At 38.4% G+C, this 25,822-nt stretch overlaps 2 protein-coding genes across 5 annotated transcripts in view; one reads left to right on the plus strand and one right to left on the minus strand.

Annotated features, from left to right (window-relative positions):
- The window catches only part of creld2 (cysteine-rich with EGF-like domains 2), a 62,388-nt gene that overhangs the window by 34,344 nt on the left and 2,222 nt on the right, over window positions 1-25,822 (minus strand). The window contains exon 1 of one of the 4 annotated variants that reach the window (XM_059654621.1): window positions 20-538. The exons of the other annotated variants lie outside the window; for them this stretch is intronic. The gene's annotated coding sequence lies outside the window, so the exon portion shown is untranslated. Of the gene's footprint in view, window positions 1-19; window positions 539-25,822 lie in introns of those variants that run through there. 4 annotated transcript variants of the gene reach the window in all.
- alg12 (ALG12 alpha-1,6-mannosyltransferase) lies at window positions 187-25,689 on the plus strand. The gene is made up of 9 exons (XM_048554413.2): window positions 187-674; window positions 756-888; window positions 7,873-8,046; window positions 10,663-10,857; window positions 10,959-11,062; window positions 16,540-16,763; window positions 18,443-18,612; window positions 20,790-20,865; window positions 23,349-25,689. Exons 1-9 carry the CDS (start codon window positions 510-512, stop codon window positions 23,596-23,598), a joined length of 1,491 nt encoding a protein of 496 aa, XP_048410370.2. The 5' UTR covers window positions 187-509; the 3' UTR covers window positions 23,599-25,689.

Here is a 25,822-nt window from a genome sequence, read left to right on the forward strand (position 1 = left end):
TGTGTGCAGAAGTACAGACCGACACAACAAAAAGGGAATCAGTGGAATAAGAAACAGATTGTCCGATTACTGATGCAGCAAAATGTCAGCGGATCAATTTTAAAAGGGCCAGAATTCATCACAGGTTACCAATGAAAATGTCGGCTCAATCCGAGCCAATGGCATATTGTGGGCTGTCACATCCTATATACGTCTCCTTTGAACTGGATGTTGTTTCCTGTCATCGAGGGGGGAGGATCCCAAGGTGGATATTTGATTTATTTTCCGCTCATTTTCTTGTACAGTTTTCTGCTTGAACTTCAATTCTTCCCCAGATAAAAACGTGGGATACTAGAACACTGAATGGCTCTACGATAACTAACACAGACCAGAGCAATGACTGAAGGCGGTTTCAGGCAGCCATTGTCACTGAATAGTCACTTGATTATACCGTGTTCCTGGGACTGGAGCTCACTTTGGGTTTGCGTTGTTGTTCGATCGCTTTGACTGCCACTCTACGTGAGAGCAACATGGCTGAGAGAAGCTGGGATGTGCACAGAGAAAGGCTGCTCCTGCTACTCCTGGTTTTGCTTGCTTCCCTCCATCTGCTCATCTGTCCTTTCACTAAAGTGGAGGAAAGTTTCAACCTGCAAGCGGCGCACGACCTGTTATACCACGGTCTGCAACTGAACAAGGTACTGAGTTCTGGGAGTTTAAAGATTAGATGCTGCTTTCCATTTCCGTTTCTTAATGAGGTGCTTATTTTCTGTTTATAGTACGATCATCATGTGTTTCCTGGTGTTGTTCCAAGGACCTTCGTGGGGCCACTGTTTCTTTCATTGCTGTCTGCGCCAGCTGCTACCATTTTGTCAGCTCTACATGTGTCCAAGTTTTACTCACAACTTGTAGGTATGTCTCACCCATTTTAAGTTTCGCAGCAGTTATAGTCTTTGCAGTTGGCTTCGAAGTTGGAGAAATCGTGGAAACAGTTAAAGAACGTTCTTCAACATGCTGCAATTAGGATATTTTGCATTTGACTTTACAAGAGATTTGGTTAGACCCCTTTTTACATAGCCTTTGCTTTTGCTATAACCCAGAATACATCTGTGTAAATATATCTGTATTTAGAGTCATACAGCCATGCAACGAGGAAACATACCCTTCTGTCCAACTCGTCCATGCCGACCAAGTTTCCCAAACAAAACCAGTCCCATTTGCCTCTGTTTGGTCCGCATCCCTCTAAACTTTTCATGTTGCTGTCCAATGGTCTCTTAATTGTTCTAACCGAGCCTGCATCCATTACTTTCCTCTGGCAGTTCATTCCCAGTAAGAACCACCTTCTGTGTGAAAAGGTTGCCCCTTGGGTCCCTTTTAAACTCTTTTTCATTTCACAATAAAGTTATGTCCTCGAGTTTTGAAGTCCCCTTCCCTAGGGGGAAAAAAAACTTTGCTATTCATCTTATCTATGCCACGCATAATTTTATAAACCTCTATAAGGTCATCCCACTACCTCTTTTCCTTAAGTGGAAAAATTCCCAGCCTGTCCAGCCCCTCCATAAGACTCAAACCCTCCAGTCCCCATAGCATCCTTGTAAATACTTTCTGCACCATCTCCAATTTAATAATATCCTTCCTATTAGCAGTGCAAACAGAACTGTAGACAGTACTCCAAAAGTGGCCTCACCAACGTGTCTGTCTCAGAATGCAAAGAATGTATGAACCGATAACTGTGGAGGACAAATAGTCCATTCAACCCTGCCCTACCATTCAATAAGATCATGACTGATCTGATTACTGCAAATTCCTGTCTACACCCCCTCGTTTATTGCAAATCTAATCTAACATTGCCTTAAAGATATTCAAAGTGTCTGCTTCCACTGCATTTTAAGGAAAAGTTACAAGTACTTGCAAACCCCTCTGTGAGAAAAGATTTGTCTTAAATGCACCATCCCTTACTTGTAAACAGTGACCCCTACTTCTAAAATCTCCTACAAGAGGAAACACCATGTCCAAATGCATCCTATCCAGATGCTCAAGACTTATCTGTTTCAGTCATCAGCTTACTCTTCTAAACTCCAATGGATACATGTCGAGCCTGTCTTTCTCAAGAATAATTCCACCCATTCCAGGATTAATCTACTAGTTTCTTTACACAGTTTCCAATATATTCATATCCTTCCTTAAATAAGGAGAATAATTCTATACACACAACTCGAGATATGGTCCCATCGATGTCTTGTATAAGTGGCATAACTTCCATACTTTTGTAATCAATTTTCCCTGCAAAAAAGGATAATATTCCATTAGCTTTCCTAATTATTTGCCATACTTGCATAGTAACCTTTTGCGATTCATACCTAGATCTCTCAGCATCTTGGAGCTCTGCAATCTCTGACAATTTAGATAATGCTTTTTTTTTATTTTTCCTCACAAAATGGACAATTTCATACTTTTCCACATTATATTTCATTTGCTCACTTAGCCTACTCACTTTACTTATGTATATCCCTTTGCAGCCTTCCTATGTCGTCTTCACACCTTATTTTCTTACCTAAACTTGTGTTATCAGCAAATTTAGCAATCATTTCTTTGATCCTTTGATGCAAGTGTTTTTTTTTAATTGTAAAAATTGAGGAGCTAGCACTGTTCCTTCTGGCACATCGCTCATTAGATCTCGGTAACTGGAAAATGAGACGTTTTGCCTTTCCGTGTTTCTTGATCTCCTATCCTTACCGATATGTTTTCCGTACACCATAAGCTGTTATGTTATAGAACATACAACATTACAGCACAGTACAGGCCCTTTGGCCCTCGATGTTGTGCCGACCTGTCATACCGATCTCAAGCCCATCTAACCTACACTATTCCATGTACGTCCATATGCTTATCCAATGTCGACTTAAATGTACCTAAAGTTGGCGAACCTACTACCGTTGCAGGCAAAGCGTTCCATTCCCTTACTACTCTCTGAGTAAAGAAACTACCTCTGACATCTGTCCTATATCTTTCACCCATCAATTTAAAGCTATGCCTCCTCGTGCTCGCCGTCACCATCCTAGGAAAAAGGCTCTCCCTATCCACCCTATCTAACCCTCTGATTATTTTATATGTTTCAATTAAGTCACCTCTCAACCTTCTTCTCTCTAATGAAAACAGCCTCAAGTCCCTCAGCCTTTCCTCGTAAGACCTTCCCTCCATACCAGGCAACATCCTAGTAAATCTCCTCTGCACCCTTTCCAAAGCTTCCACATCCTTCTTATAATTCTTTAAGATCTTTTTGATGTGGCACCTTATCGAAGGTCTTCTGGAAATCTAAGTACAGTAAATCCACAAGTTCCCTTTTATCTTCACCTCAAGTAACTTGAAAGAATACCAGTAAGTTGGTGAAACATGATTTCCTTTTTCGTGAAACCACGTACCTCTGCTTGATTATTTTGAACTCTTCCAAGTGGCCTGCTATAATGTTTTCTAATAATAACTTCTAACATAATTCATTTGACAGCCATTAAGCTAACTGGCTTATAAGTTCCTACACTCTGTCCTCCTTTTTTAAATGAAGGAGTTACATTTACTATTTTCCAATCTAATGAATCTTCCTTAAATCTGGGGAATTTTGGAAAATTAAAACCAATGCATCAGTTTTCATACTGGCCACTTCTTTTAAGAGCTTGTGATGAAATCCATTGGGAACTGTGGAATTCTCAGCCAGCAGCTCCAACAGTTTGCACTATACCATTTCCCTGGTGATAATAATTTTCTTGAGTACCTCCCACTCTTCCTTTTTTTTTAATGAAAACTCAAAACCTTTCTCTCTCCACAGACACTGTCAGAACAATTTTTTAAGCACATTCTTTTTTTCTTATTTTCAGATCTCCAATATCTTTGGTTTTCAGTTTAAAACAGACTCATGTATGCAATAAAGAATCATAGATTCTATGATCAGTGTGGAAGCAGACTATTTGGCCCTTCAAGTCTCCACTGACCCTCAAAGAGCATCCCAGCCAGACCCATCGCCCTATCATATCCCTGCATTTCCCATGGCCCATCCGCTTAAACTGCACATCTATGGACTATAGGAGAAAACCAGAGAATCCAGAAGAAACCCACGCAGACTAGGGAGGATGTACAAACTCCAAGCAGTTGCACAAGACTGGAATCAAACCCGGGTCCCTAATGCTGTGAGGTAGCAGTGCTAACCTCATAACTAGTGTGTTCCACTTTATAAATAGTTTGATGGCTCTGTCAGATTGCCTTGGTCACATTGCTGTCTGTGGGAATTTATTCTGCACAAATTGACTGTTACATTTCTTACTCTACAACACTTCAATACAGGAATCAAAGTAATTTTTTTAGGACTACATTTTCATTCTGACTTCCTGATTTCCTAGACTGGAAAGTATTTAAATGGTTACAAAATAACAGGCATAACTAATGTTTTCTTTCATCATAATTATCACACCAAAACAAAATTGCTGGACAGACTCAGAAGATCTGACAATTACATTTCAAGTCTGGTGACTCACTGTATTCAAAACATTAACTCTGCTTTCTGCCCACAGACACTGCCATATCTAATGTGTCTCTCTAGCAATTTCTGTTTTTTTTTTGTTATTGTTTCAGATCTGCAGCTTCCAAAGTTCGTTCTTTTATTATGTAACTAACACACATGTCTACACACAGAGTAAATAAGCATTCCAGAACCTAAGGAGGTCAAAGCTATTGCAGGTTCAACACAAATGTGCAAAACTAACATTTTTAACCTGGCAGCTTCAACTGTACTTACATTATCTTGGATCTTAATCTCAAATTTAGCAGTCGACAGTGTTCAGTGCAATCAGATGCACTACTTTATTTCCCTGAGTATTGGAACTCCTGAAGTTCCACAGCCTTGACTAGATATTCCACATTCATTTGCAGGGAGTGCATTACCTCAGTGTTTTTGAAGTGTTTTGTATTGCAATTAGTTAAGTATTCTAGTGAGAGGCTTAACACTGTTACCTCTCCTGTGCAGCCTCTCTCTTGTCAGACCCCCCCATCATACTTGCTATCTCCGTACCCATCCTAGCAGTCCCTGCAGCCTTCTTTTACCTCCTCCCCACAACTTGTGGCTTCCTTCTCCCCACTCTCACCTCATGCAGACTCCTTCCCACCTTCACTCAAAACTCTTTACCATCGCCTTCTATCCCTACCACAACTCATAGCCTCTTTGTCCCCCAATGATATCTCTTGAAGCTTCTTCCTTCACCAAGGTTCCTCTTTCAACTTCCTTTCCTACCCTCGCACCACCATGTCCAACCTGTCTCTTACACCCTTCCCAAACCCTCCTGCACCATTGTCCTCCTCCCATCTCTGTCAGTTTACCTCAGGCTGACACTCCAACTGGGACCAGCAAGCAAAATGCTTTGATCCAACAAAAGGCAGCCCTGGCAAAAGGCATCACCTCACCCTGCCAACTCCTGGCTGCAGCTCTTAGATCCTCAGATCCTCCTCTCTTTCAGCGAGACTCCATGTACCAGCGAGTTTTGAGAAGATTTGTAGCTCAGGTTGCGTTTCTGGATGTGAGTTTGCTCGCTGAGCTGGAAGGCTAGTCTTCAGATGTTTCGTCACCATTCTAGGTAACATCATCAGTGAGCCTCCGATGAAGTGCTGGTGTTATGTCTTGCTTTCTATTTATCTGTTTAGGTTTCCTTGGCATAGCCAATGATCACAGTCCGCTGATTTCTCAGCAACAAACCCAAACAAACAGACAAAACGGGCCCAGAAACCATAACCACTCTCCCCTACATCAAAGACATTTCCGAAATGACTGCCAGACTACTCGAACCTCTTGGCATCAGGGTAGCCCACAAACCCACCAACACACTAAAACAGCAGCTAATGAACTTAAAAGACCCTATACAGACAACGAACAAAACGAACGTCATCTACAAAATACCTTGCAAGAACTGTGACAAACACTACATTGGACGAACACGCAGAAAGCTAGCCACCAGGATACATGAACATCAACTAGCCACAAAACTACATGACCCACTATCACTAGTATCCTTACATACAGATGAGAAAGGACACCACTTTGATTGGGACAACACATCCATCCTAGGACAAGCCAAACAGAGACACGCACGAGAATTCCTAGAAGCATGGCATTCCAACCGGAACTCCATCAACAAACATATTGATTTGGAGCCAATCTACCATCCTCTGAGAAAAAGAACAGGAAATGACATCACCAACCCAAGGAAACCTAAACAGATCAATAGAAAGCAGGACATAACAGCAGTGCTTCATCGGAGGCTCACTGATGATGTTACCTAGAATGGTGACGAAACGTCTGAAAACTAACCTTCCAGCTCAGCGAGCAAACTCACATCCAGAAACTCCATGTACTAGCCAAATATGGCTCTACTCTAGGTACTCAGCTGGTGACTTTCTCAATGTCTTGATAGTAGTGGTACTATCAGAATATTATTTATTAATAGTGTTAATCATAGAATCCCTACAGTGTGGAAACAGGCCCTTTGGCCCAACAAGTCCACACTGATCCTTGGAGCATCCCACCCAGAACAATTCCTCTATAACCCACTTAAGCTGAACGTCCCTAGGCACTATGGGCAATTTAGCACGGCCAATCCACTTAACGTGCACATCTTTGGACTGTGGGAGGAAACCGGAGCACCCAGAGGAAACCCACATAGACACAGGGAGAATGTGCAAACTCCACACAGACAGTCGCCCGAGGGTGGAATCGAACGGGGGTCCCTGGCGCTGTGAGGCAATAGTGCTAGCCACTGTGCCACCCTAATAATATTAGTAATATTAGCAACTTCCGTAACTGTCAACGGTTCCTCCAGGTACAGACTGCTTACCTCCCAGATCTAGCACAGGAGGAAAATTCATCTATTATTGGAAGATCGGTTTCTCACAATTTCAATCCTTTCTGTTATGGGGTGACTTTAATCTCCTTAGTTAATCTTTTAAGTGAATTTTCCCAGGAATTTCGGGAACTTTTGGGAGTGTCTCCACCCACCACTCTCCCAGTTTGGGCTTCAAAAAGTACTACTTTGGTTGTAGAGTGACAGTGGTTATGATGCTGTAGTTATTTTAAATAATCTTTTCGAACATGTTCTGAAACACTGCAGGGACAGGTGGGACTTGAACCACATGACGCTTCTGAAAGATGCTAGATGAATGCACGTGTTTCTTTTTCGTAATTACAGTATCACATCAACTTCTTTGACTGGTACATGAATGGGATCTGACTCCTTCAAACTTTAATTGTTGCTAGAGAATTCGACAAATATATCAGCTTAATTGTTACTTTTCCTTTTCACTCTTTCTTTTTCTTAATCAAACCCCTTTTTCTTTCTTTTTCTGTACCTGATTTGACGCTGAACTCACCCATTCCTATTTACATTCCTGCTTAAGCCTTTTGCTGTTTAATTCGCAGTCTTTCAATCTGATTGCCAAAGGAGAGAAACAGTTGCTTGCCCTGTTCATTCAGGCCCAGATGCACTGTTTTCCTTGATGTGACATTATCAACTTGTTTTTTCAAAAATTTATTGCATGGAAAATCTTCGATTCAATCTGTGTATTTAATTTAATAATGGCAGATGTGTTCTATACTCTGCTGAAGCAAGTCATGGACCATGGTAACCCATCTATTAACAGCTATAACTGGAAGCCATTGAGTTCCAGATAATTGAAGGTGCAGAGTTGTTGTCATTTCTGAGGAGTGCTTCTACTTGGTAAAGAGGGTGGAACTGGACTAAGTAACAAATACTCCTGTTAATTTATTCTTACCATTTTCTACTCCTCCAGAGATGGAAGACCGAGTAATGAAAGAATAGGTGAACAAATTTTGTTTGGTTTCATTAGTTTTCTTTTCAACAGTTCGAGGATGCCTTGGTCTCTGTGCGATTTTTGCACTCTGGAAGCTTCAGAAAGAAGTTAGGAAGCAGTTTGGCTCAACAGTAGCTTCTCTTCACTGTTGGATCTCAGCAACCCAGTTTCATCTTCTCTTCTATTGTTCAAGAACTCTCCCAAATATAATTGCATTTCCTATTGGTGAGTGCAGCTCTGAAATTCCATTTGGTTATTTTTCTATAGATATAACGTGGTTTGTAAACTGGTTTTCTACTGCAGTAAATTTGGGAATATATGAACTGTGTATTTCATTTGTAATAGGGTTTGTAAAGTCCATGAGAAAAATAATTGTGAAATATGAACGTATCTGACTGTCAAAAGCAGTTACATAAGAGTCATAGAGATATACAGCACAAAAACAGACCCTTCAGTCCGACTCATCCATATTGATCAGATATCCTAAATTAAACTAGTCCCATTTTCCAGTCCTTAGCCCATATCCTTCTAAACCCTTCCTATCCAAATACCCATCTAATTGCCTTTAAATGTTGTAATCGTACTGGCCTCCACCACTTCGTCTGGCAGCTCACACCATACGTGCACCACACTTTGCGTGAAAAAGTTACCCCTCCGGTGCCTTTTAAATCTTTTCCCTGTCACCTTAAAACTATGCCCTGTAATTTTGGACTCTTTTCCACTTACCCGCGCCCCCCCCCCCCAAAAAAAAAGTGGCCTAATCAGTGTCCTGTACAGGCACAACATGACCTCCTGACTCCTTTACTCAACGCACTGATCAAAAAGGCAAGCATACCAAACACCAACATCAGCAGTTCCTACTACCTCCATCACAATCCTATTTACCTGCGACTCCACTTTCAAGGAACTGTGAACTTGCACTTCAAGGTCTCTTTATTCAGCGTCACTTCCCAGGACCTTACCATTAAGTATATAAGTCATTCTCTGATATGCCTTTCCAAAATGCAGCGCCTCACATTTATCTAAATTAAACTCCATCTGCCACTCTTTGACCCATTGGCAAACCTGATCAAGAACCTGTTACACTCTAAGTTAATCTTCTTCACAGTCCCCTACAACTCCAATTTTGTTATTATCTGCAAACTTACTCACTGTGCATCCTTTGATAGCAAATAATTTATATAAATGACAAAAAGCACTCGTCCCAGCACTGATTCTTGTGACACACTGCTGGTCAGAAGCCTCCAGTCTGAAAAGCAACTCTCCACCACTATCTTATGTCTTCTACTTTTGAGCCAGTTCTGTAGCCAAATAGCTAGTTCTGCCTGTAATTTAACCTTGCTAACAAGTCTACTGTAAGGAAGTTTGTCAAATGCCTTACTGAAATCCAAATATGATCACATTCACTGCTCTGACTCATCAATGTTCTTCACTACTTCTTCAAAAAAACTCAAATCAAGTTAGTGAGACATGATTTTCCATGCACAAAGCCATGTTGACAATTCTTAATCAGTCCTTGCCTTTCCAAACACATGTAAATCCTGTCCCTCAGAATTCCCTCCAAAAACCTGCCTACCACCACTGTCAGGCTCACCAGTCTATAGTTCCATGGCTTTTCTTTACCACCTTTCTTGAATAGTGGCACCATGTTAGCCAACCTTCTTAAGTCTTTGTGCACCACACCTGTCGCTATTGACAATACAGCTATCTCAGCAAGGGGGCCAGCAATCATGTCCCACGGAATTCTAGGGTACACCTGATCAGGTCCCAGGGATTTATCCACCTATTATGTGTTTTAAAATGTTCAACATTTCCTCACGGACATTTTTCAAGATGTCGCTATTTATTTCCCATGTTCTCTATCTTCTATCTCCTTCCCTAAAGTAAACACTGATGCAAAATACTCATTTTAGTATCTCCCCTCATCTCCTGCAGTTCTACACATAGGTGGCCTTGCTGATCTTTAAGGAGCCCTATTCTCTCTCTGATTATCCTTTTGTTCTTAATGTATTTGTAGACTCCTTTGGATTCTCCACAACCCTATTTGCCTAAGCTATTTAATGTCCTCTCTTGTCTTCATGATTTCTCTCTTAAGTATACTCCTGCCTTTATACTCTTCTAGGAATTCATTTGATCCCTGCTGTCTACACTTGACGTATGCTTCCTTCTTTTTTGCTTGACCAAAACCTCAGTGCAGGTGAGGGGATCGGCAGTGATATTGAATGCTGATGCTGGAGCAGACTCCATCTTTGCTCTACATCCACAAAAAAGTATTGCGTGGAGTTAGATGTTTAATTAAAAATAAACATGTTCAACAGATTGAAAATTAAGTTACAGCAAAAGGAATAATACATTTATATGGCATTTCACAACATCAGAACTTTGCAAAACACTTAAAAAGTATTTATGAAGTGTAGCAACTCAGTGAACATGAATCATGGACTCAGTCATAAGAGACCAAACAGGTCCTTGGTATTAATGATTCACTTGAAAGTCAGAACCTCCAATAACACAGCACTCATACAGACCAGCACCAAAATGCCAGCTTTGATTATCTCTTCAAATGCTAAGCTGTGATATGAACCCACAGATGAAGACAGTGCTGTTAATGAACCAAGATTTCCTGCTGAAGACAGTGACTGAATATAGGCTGTATAAGTAAGACTGGAACTGTGCTGGATAAAAATCAAATTGGAAATGTACCTCAAACATTGAATATTTGTAAGCAAATATTTTACTTCTGGGGAAAGATTTTTTGAAATAAAAATGAAACATTTCTATAGGTATATTACCTTTGTCAGACATTTAGTTTGAAAACTGTATCTTTTATCTACGTTGCAGTCATCTTGGCCTTCACTGCCTGGATGCAACAGAACTATGGCACCTTTATCTGGCTTTCTGCCTTATCCATCATTGTGTTCCGATCTGAGCTTTGCATATTCCTGGGCCTCATGTTGCTTCTATCAATAGTGAATCACCGTATTTCTATTTTCAAAAGTCTCTATCATGCAGTGCCAGCTGGTTTGGTGTGGTTGGGTAAGTAACTTCCTGTTTTGTTTCTTGACAACAACTTAAATTTAAAGACATACATGCAATCAAATAAACGTATCCAGTAACATCCAATGTGTTGATTGTAGGTCTGACTGTGTGTGTGGATTCTATATTTTGGAGACGCTTTCTATGGCCTGAGGGAGAGGTACTTTGGTACAATACAGTCTTGAATAAGAGCTCCGACTGGGGATTATCCTTTTAGATGGTCTTCAAATCATTATAGAAGAACTCCAAAACAAGTTCTGAAAAGGGAAGATAATTGCTTTAATTGTGATTGATTTCACCAGGAGCATATTGAGTTAAATATGAGCTATGCTGATTGACATACTTCTACGTAATCAGTAATTAAACTTAATAATTATTCACCTATTCACGTGGAACTCATCACACATTGACCACAGCACAGTGTGTAGCTAACACCATAATGACAGTATCCGAGCAAAAGAAAAATCAACATGAATGCGATTGCTTCCAGATTTTACTTTTGGAAACAGTGGTTTTGTTGGACTAATGACCTGAAGGTATGAGTTCTGTGGTAGCTGTAGAACAGAAAGTTCAGTTAATTGAATAAATCTAGAATGAAATGACCTTGAAATTAGCAAATTATATTACAGTGCTCTGATTTACTACTGTTCATGAATGAAGCTTTGCTTATTGTTCTATACCAGAATGTCAGACAATGAAAAATGGGGTTCGAACCTTATCTTTAGAAGCTTTTGTTTAGAAGTACATATTAAAAACATACACCTCCAAACCCCACAGTTTCAGTCTGCAGTCATAAAACATAGAACATTACAGCACAGTACAGGTCCTTAGGCCCTTGATGTTGTACTGACCTGTCATACCAATCTGAAGCCCATCTAACCTACATTATTCCATGTACGTCCATATGCTCGTCAAATGACGACTTAAATGTACTCAAAAGTTGTCGAATCTACTACCGTTGCAGGCAAAGCGTTCCATACCCTTACTACTCTGAGTAAAGAAACTACCTCTGACATCTGTCCTATATCTTTCACCCCTCAATTTAAAGCTATGCCCCCTCGTGCTCGCTGTCACCATCTTAGGAAAAAGACTGTCCCTATCCACCCTATCTAACCCTCTGATTATCTTATATGTCTCAATTAAGTCACCTCTCAACTTTCTTCTCTAATGAAAACAGCCTCAAGTCCCTCAGCCTTTCCTTTGTAAGACCTTCCCTCCATACCAGGCAACATCCTAGTAAATCTCCTCTGCACCCTTTCCAAAGCTTCCACATCCTTCTTATAATGCGGTAACCAGAACAGTATGCAATACTCCACGTGCAGCCGCACCAGAGTTTTGTACAGCTGCAGCATGACTTCTTGGTTCGGGAACTCGATCCCTCTATTAATAAAAGCTAAAACACAGTATGCCTTCTTAACAGCCCTGTCAACCTGGGTGGCAACTTTCAAGGATCTATGTACATGGACACCGAGATCTCTCTGCTCATCTCCAAGAATACCAATAATCTTACCATTAGCCCAGTGCTTTGCTTTGTGGTTACTCCTACCAAAGTGCATCACCTCACCCTTGTCTGCATTAAACTCCATTTGCCACCTCTCAGCCCAGCTCTGCAACTTATCTATGTCTCTCTGTAACCTACAACATCCTTCGTCACTATCCACAACTCCACCGACCTTAGTGTCGTCTGCAAATTTACTAACCCATCCTTCTGTGCCCTCATCCAAGTCGTTTATAAAAATGATGAACAGCCGTGGACCCAACACTGACCCTTGCGGTACACCACGAGTAACTTGGCTCCAGGATGAACATTTCCCATCAACCACCACCCTCTGTCTTCTTTCAGCAAGCCAATTTCTGATCCAAACTGCTATATCTCCCACAATTCCATTCCTCCGCATTTTGTGCAATAGCCTACTGTGGGGAACCTTATCGAACGCATTGCTGAAATCCATATACACCACATCAACTGGTTTACTCTCATCTACTTGTTTGGTCACCTTCTCAAAGAACTCAATAAGGTTTGTGAGGCACGACCAACCCTTCATAAAACCGTGCTGACTATCCCTAATCAAATTATTCTTTTCTAGATGATTATAAATCCTATCTCTTATAACCGTTTCCAACACTTTACCAACAACTGAAGTAAGGCTCACTGGTCTACAATTACCAGGGTTGTCTCTACTCCCTTGAACAGGGGAACCATATTTGATATCCTCCAGTCTTCTGGCACTATTCCTGTAGACAATGACGATTTAAAGATCAATGCCAAAGGCTCAGCAATCTGGCTTCCCAGAAGTTCCTCGGATAAATCCCATCCGGCCCAGGGGACTTATCTATTTTCTCACTGTGTGGATTTCTAATACCTCTTCCTTGTGAACATCAATCCCACCTAGTCTAGTATCTCAGTATTCTCCTCAACAACATTGTCATTTTCTAGAGTGAATACTGTCAAAAAATTCATTTAGTGCTTCCCCTATCTCCTCTGACTCCACACACAACTTCCCACTACTATCCTTGATTAGCCCTAATCTTACTCTCATCATTCTTTTATTCCTTCAATACCTATAGAAAGCCTTAGGGTTTACCGTGATCCTATCCGCCAACAACTTCTCATGTCTCCTCCTGGCTCTTCTGAGCTCTCTCTAAAGGTCTTTCCTGGCTACCTTGTAACCCTCAAGCGCCCTAACTGAGCCTTGACATCTCATCCTAACATAAGCCGCCTTCTTCCTCTTGACCAGAGATTCCATTTCCTTTGTAAACCACGGCTCCCGTGGTCTACAGCTTCCTCCCTGCCTGACAGGTACATACTTATCTCGGACACACAGGAGTTTTTCCTTGAAAAGCTCCACATTTCTAATGGGCCCATCCCCTGCAGTTTCCTTCCCCATCCTATGCTCCCTAAATCTTGCCTAATCTCATCGTATTTGCTTTTCCCCCAGCTATAACTCTTGCCCAGTGGTATACACCAATCCCTTCCCATCACTAAAGTAAACATAACAGAATTGTGATTGCTATCACCAAACTGTTCACCTACTTCCAAATTTGACACCTGGCCGGGCACATTACCCAGTACCATATTTTGGAGCATAACTGAATCTCCAGTTAATGCTTCCTAAAAATACTCCATTACTATACAATGAACTAACCTGGCCTCCATGTAACTCCAAACCCATATCAATATGGTTTTGAACCTTTTGAAAAATTCAAGCAAGTCAATTAGTTATGTCAGATTGCTACGAGAAGATAAGAGTAAAACCAGATGGATGACTCTGTATCACAGCACTTTGGCTATACCAGTGAGAGCTTCTGTGGAAACCATCTTAATTATTACTCATTGACATTATTTTTCTCTTTATTGCCAGCATTAGGTACAAGTGAAAACTATTATCAGGCCAATGCTTCTGATTTTAATGTTCATCAGTAAATAGAAATCTATGTGGGCAATATCACTTTTCTACCACTGTACACTAGTACTTCATTAAAATTGATGAAGGCAGGAATTTGACCCATACTGTAACTAGATGGTTATGAAGTTTGTCACATTTTAACGTTCTTTTACAATGAGGAAATTTTCTAATTCCATGCACCTGACCTGGTGTCAACTACTGAAAGCATATTTTAGGAATAGAACATTTAGAGTTTGTGATTTTTCATTCAATAAAATCAGTTACAGAAATATTTGAGCTATAAATGGAGGATTCCTGATATATATTTCTTAACAAGTGAGGTCTTGTGCCAGGAAAATATTATACATTTTATCCCTAAATCTTTATCAGTAACCTCATTGTTGGGTAGTATAGCATTCAGAGAAGTGTGAACTATTCAACAAATATGCATACTGAATTGCCTTGAGGTTGAACTTCTTAATTTCATTTTAATTGTGATGCAGGTAGAACTACTTCATAGAATGAATTAAGCACATACTCCTTGGGCTGTTTGCAGAGGACGATTAGAGTGAAAAGCAAATACAATTTCTCTCCCAGAAATGAGTATAGAACAAATAAGGGAAAGTACAGTTACCTTGATATAATAGTGACACTTGGAAACCAGGAGCATTTGGTTTGTAATCTGAAGGTGTTTCAGAGTTGTAGAAGTCTAAGTTGTCAATTTTATGAGTATCCATCGATGAAGAAGCCACAATTCATAGAAAGGAACTTGTAAGAATCTGTTAAATCAGCTTTAAAGAACTGAAATGTAGGGAGAATTTCTCTGGATTTGAGTCTGTATAAGGATACTTTCTGAAATAAAATGCACGCACTCTCTGATAGTTAGTAGATGAAAAGTACCATGGGTAACTTGCTGGTGTGAAAAATGTTTTAATATAGAAGGCATGGTTAGTAAGTTTGAGGATGACAGCAAAATTGGTGGCATTGTAGACAGTTAAGAACGCTTTTAGGATTACAAAGGGGTCTTGATTAAATGGGTCAATGGGCGAAATGGCTGATGGTGTTCAATCTAGATAAATGCGAGGTATTGCATTTTGGCACAACAAATGAGTGGTAGGGCTTATACAATTAATGGTAGGGCCATGGGTAAAACAGGGACGTGGCGTTGCAAGTAGATAGACAGGGTAGTTAAAAAGGCACTTGGCACACTTGTCTTCATTGCGCAGTCTTTTGAGTGTAGGAGTTGGGCAGTCATGTTGAGGTTGGTTAGGACACTTGTGAAGCCTTTTCTGGAGTACTGTGTGCAGTTCTAGTCACCTAGTTATAGAAGGGTTATTATTGAGCTGGAGAGGGGTCAGAAAAGATTTAACAGTATGTAGCCAGGTATGGAAGGTTTGGTTTATAGAAAAAGGCTGGAAAAGGCTGGGACTTCTTTCACTGTGGCTTAGGAGATTGAGAGGTGACCTGACAGCATAATGAGAGGTGTAGATAGAGTTGACAGTAATTGTCTTTTCCTTAAGTTGGGGAATTTCAGGACTTGTGGACACGTTTTTAAGGTGAGTGGAGAGAGATTTTTTAAAAGACGTAATCGACAAATTGTTATGTATACCATGAACTTGCTGAGGATGATGTGGTAAATGCGGGTACAATTACAACATTTAAAAGACATTTGGATACGTACACGAATAGAAAAGGTCTGGAGGGATATGAGCTAGGAGCAGGCAGGAGGGACTAGTTGAGTTTGGGATTATGTTTGGCATGGACCAGTTGGATGAAGGGTCTATTTCCATGCCGACTGACTCTGACTTCCGCATATGAGGAATAAAAAATGTTGTGATAAATGGTAGTGTTCCTGTCTTTGAGCTAGGAGGCCTGGCTTCATGTCCCATATGCTGCGAAGATATGTAATTACATCTCTGCATAGGTTGATTAGAAAACATAAGTATACAGTCATTTCACGTATAGGAATTAGGTTAACATCTAATTCAGACTGGTGTTACAAGGATCTGGCTACAACCATCCATGAAATGATTTTAATTGTGAATGGAAGAAAATGTTTTTCGAACAGGTGAGGTTTTTTGCTGTATCAAATCCACAATGTTCCTGATCTGGGAGTATTGGAGGTTATCTCAAGAAGAAAATTAAGGATTCAATTTTAATTGAGTTTGACATTCCTTCACTAGCTTTTTTTTTGCCAAATTGATTTTTTGGCTGCAATGCAGCTTGTTGGTACAGTATATTTTTTAATGTAACAAGTTCCAACTTTTTCTGTTTCCTTAACTGAAAATCTATTCAGACATCACCATTTTTCTGGTATTTTTACTCCGTGCTGCCTCGTGTTCTTGGTTGCAGCATATTGTTTCTACCTCTTGGTGCAAGGGATCCAAGGAGTTGGAGGTTTCTCTTTCCTACAGTTGGTTTCATCTTTTTATATTCATTCCTACCTCACAAGGAGTTGCGCTTCATAATCTACACTTTTCCTGTCTTGAATGTAGTTGCAGCAATCGGATGTTCGCACATGTAAGTATTAAATGGCGTTAAACTTAAAAGGTTGATATTTTGACTGCTTTTTACAAATGATTATATAGATGACTTTGAAGATTTATTGTACAATAATATTGGTCTTGCTCTACTAGTATCTTTTTATTAGAATTGTTATAGCATGTTTCAACACAGACTGAAAGATAAGTGGCTCTGCAATATTGAATACTTATTTCTCTCAATTCCCCTCCATATATATTCTCCCTATCAAAGGAGCAGATATGCTTCCATTTATTTCAACTTGGAATGGACTGAGACTATTGTAAGGATCTCATTTTGGGAATATGTGTTTTATTCCAAATCTGATTGACTGATTGTATTATTCACATTCTAGCATAGCATTAGTTTCAGTTTGACAGTACTTTGGTTTGTTTTAGATTACAGAAAGGAATGAGACAAATTTTCTGAACCTGATTTAGATATTTAAAAACCTACAATTAGAGTAATTGTTTGTATCATGCATGTGAAAAACTGGGAATATATCTGGTTTTTGTGAACTATTATTGCAAAAGCATGGAATTTGAAGTACATTGTGACAAGGGTGGTTGTTTTGGATGGAAAGTATGGGATTTGCATTTTAATTTTCTGGTGATGTGACCATTGGTAGTCCCAGGATATGTGCTCTAGCTTCAACTTTTCACCCCATGTATAACAGCATGGATGAAACTGTAGAGTTGTACATCTATTTCTAGAGGATGCCTGATGTACGTTTCTAACAGGTGATGTTCTGTGTCATGAAAGCATCATTGTAAATAATGTTTGACATTAAATCAGAAGATCATATTTGCATGGGCGGGCAAAGAAAGTCGCAATAGGCAACACTAACTGAGCAAAATTGCAGCAGGTGGGACTTTGATGTGAGAATAAGACAGAATAGAATATTTTATGAACGATTGGAGTTAGAGCTGTGGAGAAGCAAATGGATTTAGATGACCATGCATACAAATCAGTAAAAGTTAGTACCTAGGTACAAAATTAATCAAAACATCCAAATAGAATGCTGACCTTCCTCTTGTACTGGGCGAACAGTGATGCCACAATACTTCAACTTTGTAGAGTATTGGTGAGATTCTGTCGAGGATAAATTTTAAATTTTGATTATCAAACCTTAGGAAATATAAACTAGTCAGTGCCGATTTAAATAGCATTATATCTGACCTTAGACTATTAAAATTTAAGTATAGGTTAATAAATTTGGCTTTTATTCCTTTTAATTTTTTAGAATGTTGACAGACGACCCTATCATGGTGTTTGAAATGAACAAATTTGATAAGATGGATATGGAGGAATAACTGTTGCTGGTACAGAAATGCAAAACAAATTGGAATAAACTTAAAATTAGAGTTAGGCCTCTTTTAAGGTGAAGTTAGAAGTACTGCTTTCACATGAGATAGAAGAAGTTGGCATATGCTCTCCCTAAAATCTCTGGGTTATAGATAATTGAAATTTTCAAGACTGAAGTGGATTGAATTCCACACAATCAAATTATCCAAGAATATGGAACTAAGATGGGTAGCGGATGTTTTTAGAAACGGTTTAATTCTAATCTAATTGAAAATTGTAACTTAAGGGCCTGAATAGGATATTGCGCTTGTGTTACTAAATGTAATGATAGAACAAGCATTATACTAATTGTAATTTTTTTTTTTGTTGCACAGAATGATCAATTACCACAAATCCTTACTGTATAAGTTAGGATTCTTTGTTGTGATTGCACACCTACTTGCAAATGCTTGCTACACTGGGATGTTACTGTATGTATCCTACCACAACTACCCAGGTGGATTTGCCATGCAAAAATTACATGAGACTGTGCCCGCAACAACAGGTCTGTTATTCTGCTACAATAACAAATCATGATGTAAGGAACCTATCGTAAATAGATTCAAGATATCTAGGGTGACCGGACATTATCTTTACAACTGTTTAAATATGTTTAGATCTTTAGATCATACCAGATGACCATGGCATATGAACATATGGTAACCTTCAGTTCACTACATAGTTTACATGATTGGTAGACATGGAAGGATGTTTAATATCACAGTTGTATAAAAATTAATTCCGTAGGTAATGATTTTTGATTAGGATGATGTGACCATTCCGCATTTGTGATGTCTTCCTTTTGGGAAGTGTATGACATTAGAAGCCTTTGCAGAATAAGATATAAGTGTGCTATGATCTAAGTTTGACTGTGGTAAGGTCAGTATTACAGTTCTAATCTACACTGTAGGAATTATGTTCTTTATATGCCTGTCCACATGTATTTAGTCACACACCTGAGCTTTGAATGTTTATCAGTCTGTCAAAGGTGAAATTGTACAGTTCACATGTTGCCTTGAAAACATTGCACAATGTTGAGTCAGAACTACAAATTTGGGAATATTTAAACATTATGGAAGAAAGACATCGGTGGAAACAATAGTGTAAGAGTTAGAAATAGGAAAATTAAAAGGGAGGGAGAATGAGGAAGGCAAAAAGAAAAATGGGTAAACAAATTGCATTTTTATTGAAGTGTTTTACTTTAGTTGTTTTGGGTTAACGTTTTGCAACAATATTACGTGACTATAGAACTCAGGCTTGTTCTACAGCACAAAAGTAAAAATTGACCAGCACAACTTTTGAACTCCTGGCCAGTTTAAGGACTGTCATATAATGTTAAAGAATTGTCATGGACAAATGTCTGTTATTACCTCTTCAAAAATGAAGTATTTCAATGATTGCTGCCAACAGGAATTAGAGCATGGCAGAATTGGCAAAACAAGTGCTGGTGGCTTTTCCATGCATACCCAACATTCTTTTTTTGCTGGAGGATGAACAACAACATGTACCATATCCGCAATTCAATCAACCCAAAGACTATGTAATATAGTTCATAAATACAATACGTATATAATAAAACTGTAACAATTTGCTTTTATTACAAAAATGAACCACGAAGCTGCAAGAATTTTGGTGCCTGATAAATAGGTATCTGCTGGAAAACATGTCAATGGTTACTTTAATATCAGATTCTGATTTTGCTCACTAGAATGAAGTACTGAGTAGAATCTGAAGAATTTAAATGCAATAATTTTCTTGAATCAACCTTTGATATAACTTCTTGATATCACTGAATTTGTCAATTAACAATAGCTTTTGTTTAATTTGTGATTTTTAGCTTAGTTTTTTTGTTTATTTAAACCCTTTATTTTCTTCTTCTTTTTTAAATTTATTGGTTACAATTAGCGGTTGCTACTACTTTGTGTGTATGTGTGCATTAGCTGGTATTCAAGCAAATTTCCTTTGGCTTCCAAAGGTTTCTGGGGTGTTACCAGGCAATTGATATGTTGTTGTCTTCTAACACCATCATTCTAATGCTGGCCAGAATCAAGAATAGTTTAAATGTAATTTTCCTTCATTTTTTTGTAACATTCTGACTTCCCATTGGCTAAGAGAGTAAGAAAGATATCAGGTGCTTATGGCAAGTCATTTCTAGTCGCAGTAAAATATCTACCACAGGAGTTGCAGATTGAAATTGAGGCTCCAGGGAAGTATTTTCATTTGAATGCATGTAGAAAGTCACATTTCATCTGTATCAATTGCAGCTACCATATGTCTGCAATGATATAATTATCAACTTGTCGAATAATTGAAGTTTCTTAATTCAAATTTCATTCAAAACATGCTGAAGGCTTAAGCTGTGAATTTTACATGCGGTTGTATTCGTGATCTCCAGGCATTGGTAGTTTTAGAAAGACATCTTCATCCATTTTCTCATGTTATTTCATAATTTGACACTAGACATTCCACCTCCACACAGAACTCAAACCAAGTCCTTCTTTTCTTAACACATACAATATAGAAACACAAATTGGACTTGAAGCAAACCTGGTTCTGTCGGGGATAAAATTCAAGTCTCCTAAAAAAAAGCTTCATAATGCTTAAGAGTTCTGAAATTATTTTCAGATGAATATGATGAGAGAATTTTCTCACTTTCACTGTCAACTCCACTGTTCCTTCTAGATGTTTCAGTGCACATTGACGTTGCTTCTGCACAGACTGGTGTTACTCGATTCCTTGAACTCAATCCAAATTGGTGGTAAGTTATTCCCTACAGGCTATTTAATGCTTTTGACATTAACTGGAAATTCTATTGAAAAACGGCTTCTTCTTGCTTAAAAGAATCTCAATCAAGTTACATTAATTGGCTCCTCCATTCTTTTGTTGTTTGGTTCACCTGCATGTCATTCCATTTCTTTTGTATTCTGTTTTTGTCAGTTTTCTTTATCTTTAATGAAGTATTAATAACAATTATCAATGATTGGAAAATATCTAACACCAATTCCTATATCATTATCAGTAAATATTTGTTGAGTGTTGCTGCAAATAAAACATTCCGACTTTTCAGTAGGAAGTCTGAGTTTCAAATTGTGCATGGCAGCTGGAATCAGTTTCCCTAACTTCTGCCAGGGATGCATTCATCAGAGATTATATAGAAATAAGAGTGGGAGTTTCAGACCCTCAAATCTGTTCCACCATTTAGTTATTTATTACAACTGATCTATATCTTGGCTATATCAACCCATATAATTCCATAATCTTTAATTCCTGTGCTATTTTTAAAACAAAAGGTCTATTTTGATATTTTCAGTTTAATACAGTGGCAGCTTGTTAGGACGTAGTAATAGATTTCCATGAGGTTGTGTGAAGAAGTCACGTTCATATACCGCTCTGGTTGAGCGAAAGTTGTAAGGATATCTCCTGTTGTCTGAACCACTCACCAGAAACTATCCATTCATGGATTTTCAATAAGGATTGCTTCATAACTATGACATGTGAATGTATACCTATCAAGTGAAGGAAGGTTAGCATCTGCTAGTGATGCTTTCCACACTTCTTCAGCTAGGTCTGTATGTGCTTATACAACATGTGCCAGGTCAAAATGACACCTAAACCACATCAGCATAAATCATTTCCTATGGAACTGGTAATATTTGAGAACTGGACTGTAAGCCATATAAAATTGCCAAAGAAACTCAGAATCCAAAGAGGGAAGAAGATTGACACTGCCAGAAAAAGTGACTGTGAAGTGGAAAATTAAACACCATAATCATTCCTTCCAATGTTGTAAACTGTTTTGATATTTACATTCAAATGTAGAGATTCAGTGACCTTGAGAAATTTATTTAATCTCTAATGAAGAAAAAGCCCTGGATTTCCTGTTGATAATGCCTCATAACACTGTTGAAGTTAATTTTGGCTTAAGACTAGATGAAAAGAAAGAATAAACTTTGTTGGGAGAGATAGTTGGGAGAGAGGTTTTTGTCACTGAGACTGCATTTTGAAATGGAGTAAATTGTCAATGAGAGTAGGAGGTTACAAAGATGCGAGCCAGTGGATATCAATGTGGAGAAGTGTGAGGTCATCCATTTGAACTTAAACAAGACAAATGGAAATACCTATTAATGTAGAGAAGACTATTATGGGTAGAGGAGTAAAGGAATTTATGTGGTTGTTCATTTGCACAGCTCAGCGGGGGGGGCTTTGCATTGGTACAAAAATGAACCAAAATAGAATATTAGCTATTTGTATCAAAGGGACTGGAGCATAACTTCCCTCGTGCATTCAAGTTGTACAGAATCTTGGTCAGAATATTATTAGATGCCACTTTCCAGGTAAGAGTAACTGCGTTTGGATCAAATACAGCACAGAATAACCAGAATGATATTGGATATGAAATAACTAAATTATGAATATAGGTTGTACAAACTTTACTTTTAATTCCTCAAATTTAGCATTTCAAGGGGAGATATAATCTAGGAATAGGAAATAATAAAAAAAGAAAGGATACAGAGTAATAATTTTCACCAGTGAGATGAATCAGAACAAAATGACATCTTTAAAATTCAAGTTAAGCAACTGAATGAAGTCAGGAAGCACATTTTTTTCACAGGATAAAGGAAGAAGTTAAATCTTTTTTTTATAAATTGTGAATATAAGCAAAATTTATAACTTGATAAGTCTGAAAGAAAGTATATGAATAATGGGACAATGATCTGGCACATGTGAAGGAGGTCAAGTAGGCTCCACTTCTGATTTAAGATTCAATGAGCCAATTTTCACCTTTTGGGAAGTCAATAAATTGTTGTTTGGAGTGGCTACCTGTTGTTCACTCAATCCAATTTGAAGCAAATAGAAAGGGAAAATTGAGTGACTGTACATCCGACTGATCCATGTCTGCCTGTTTACCACCTCTGTAGGAGCTAAAGGTTATTCAGAATGTAAGTTGTAAATGGAATGATATGAATATTTAACACATTTAAGTACCTCTGAAGAATGAACAGAACAGAATCTGTTATGTTTGAAAATATGTAAGAATTCTATGACAGCCACTTATAAATAGGATCTAACTGACTTTACTAGGAAGAGAAATGTTGCCCATAACTAAAAGATATTAAATTTCCAACTTTCACTGTTAAGGAAATTCAAGAAATGTAGCTTAAATGTGTTAACTAGTGTTTTAGTGTGAAAAGATTGATCATTTTCATTTTCATTTTCATTTTCCTCCCTTTTGATATACAGGTATGATAAGAGGGAAGATCTTAAACCAGGAAATGTTGGAAGTATTGCATATACTCATTACCTAATGGAAATGAACCCAATTTATATATCACAGTGTAGGAACACTCATAGAATAATGTTTAATATTTCTGGTTTTAGCGGGATTGAATTTAACTTGTCTCAACTACCTCCACTTTCTATTAAAATGGAGACAAAATTAGTTATATTAGAAAAAATATTCACACATCATGAGAATATGAGAAAAGGTTGACAATTTGCCAACTTTTCTAACATTCTTTAATAAGACTTGCAGACAACATGCTGCTCGTTCTTATTTATTCAAGAATCTATCTGCATTGAGTGCCTGAACAAAATGTGAATTTGCTGTGTTGAGTGAATACTTATGAAATAAAACAAACTTTGACAGGATTTTGCTATTTAACATGAAGTATTCTAACTTGTTCATTTTACTTCTGGTTTTGCTGAATTTCCAGTTTCCTTCCTTATTTTAAAATCTGTCTCATATCTTCTTTAGCTTTACATTTCAATAACATGGTAAGAAATCTACTGAGATTTTTGCCAGTCCCTATTTTTCCATCTATTGATTGGGCAGAAATTACAAGATGACACATAAAATTCTACTCCTTTACCTGTCTAAGTATCAGCATTTACTACACAACATAACTTCACAATAGTTATTCATTGCTCTAATACATATAGTTTTGCATATCATACAGTTTGATATGTTTACAATCACTTAGTATGTTAGATAACGTTAAAGCAATAAAAATGTTCAGTATAGCTATCTGAAGTAATAAGAACTTCTGACGTAGTCCTTTTAGGACTAAATAATTGGGACCATCTTGGTCCACTCATTTATTCGTAAAGGTTTTTAAACCTAAGACCAAAACTAGAAGAAACTGGAGCATAAGTCCAGTTTGCAAAATCTGGCCTCAATCTCTGACAACTTATTCCTATTTGAAGTCAGATATTCCTTTATTTATTGTATTCTTCTATTTTTAAATTTTCAAAAACTGGAGTTTGGAAAAGTGTTGTTTTAGAACATAGAACATTACAGCACAGTACAGGCCTTTCAGCCCTCGATGTTGTGCCGACCTATCATACCGATCTCAAGCCCATCTAACCTACACTATTCCATGTACGTCCATATACTTGTCCAATGACAACTTAAATGTACATCGTGAAAGGCATCGATACAGTAAATAGACATGGTCTTTTTCCCTGGGGTTGGGGAGTCCAAAACTAGAGGATGCAGGTTTAAGGTGAGAGGGGAAAAATTTAAAAGGTATCTAAACGGCAACTCTTTCACAAAGAGGTTGTTGTATGTATGGAATGAGCTGCCAAAGGAAGTCGAGGCTGGTACAATTACAACATTTTAAAAGGCATTTGGATGGGTATATGAATAGAAGAGGCTTATGGATATGGGCCAAATGCTGGCAAATGGGACTGGGTTGATTTAGGATATCTAGTTGGCATGGATGAATTGGACCGAAGGGTCTGCTTCCATGCTGTGTGTATCTCTAGGGCTCTAACAGGCTAGTTGAAATTGGATGTGGCTTGCAGAGATTTTGGGTTACTTTCACCAGTGGATTGTTTTAGAACATAGAACAGCACAGTACAGTCCCTTTGGCCCACGATGTTGTGCCAAGCTTTTTCCCTAATCCTAAACTCTATCTGACCTTCACCCCCTACCTTATACTGTCATCCATACGCCTGTCTAATAGCCATTTAAATGCTCCTATCCAAGTCGACTCCACTACCCTCTCCGGCAATGCATTCTATGCCCTAACCACTGAGTGAAGAATGTACCTCTAACGTCTCCTCTGTATCTACCTCCACTCACTCTAAAGCTATGTCCCCTCGTAATAGCTCACTCCACTCTAGGAAAGTACTGGATAAATTCTAAATCAAAATATTGTTCTTCCTAGTAATTTGATATATGGGAACATGGATTTAAACTTCATATGCAACTCTAAAGCCACCATCAAATGTGCCTAAGACATGCATAAATAAAGGGTTTTTTTCTATAAAGACTATTTGGCTTATTACAATGTCTAGTTCATACTTCTGACCTCCACGACTACTAATTTATGGCTCTGTTCGTGTCCACTCTGCAGTTTACTGCAGTTAACTTTACAATATTCTTAGTATTATAAAGGTTTAGTACATATTTGTCTAAAGCAGAAACAGTATGATTCTCCCACTGGAACAAAAAGCATGTTACTTTCAGTGTACGTTTTTCTTTGTCTTGGAATCACTTGAAATGGAAATCAGTCACTGCTATATTCACTGTACATATTCTGTCAGAATCATGGGAAATAATAGTGAGGGTCCAATTTTTAAAAGGCTTTTTCCTATCTTTGTGAATCAGACTTGATCTATTTTCATGAAAGCTTAATCTCCTGGAGAGAGCAGGTTCATTACTTGTAGTGTCACTTCAGGACTTCACCTGACAAGGGAGCAGTGCTCTAGAA

Source organism: Stegostoma tigrinum, chromosome 25 (genome assembly GCF_030684315.1).
Source record: "Stegostoma tigrinum isolate sSteTig4 chromosome 25, sSteTig4.hap1, whole genome shotgun sequence".
Lineage (NCBI taxonomy): Eukaryota > Metazoa > Chordata > Chondrichthyes > Orectolobiformes > Stegostomatidae > Stegostoma > Stegostoma tigrinum.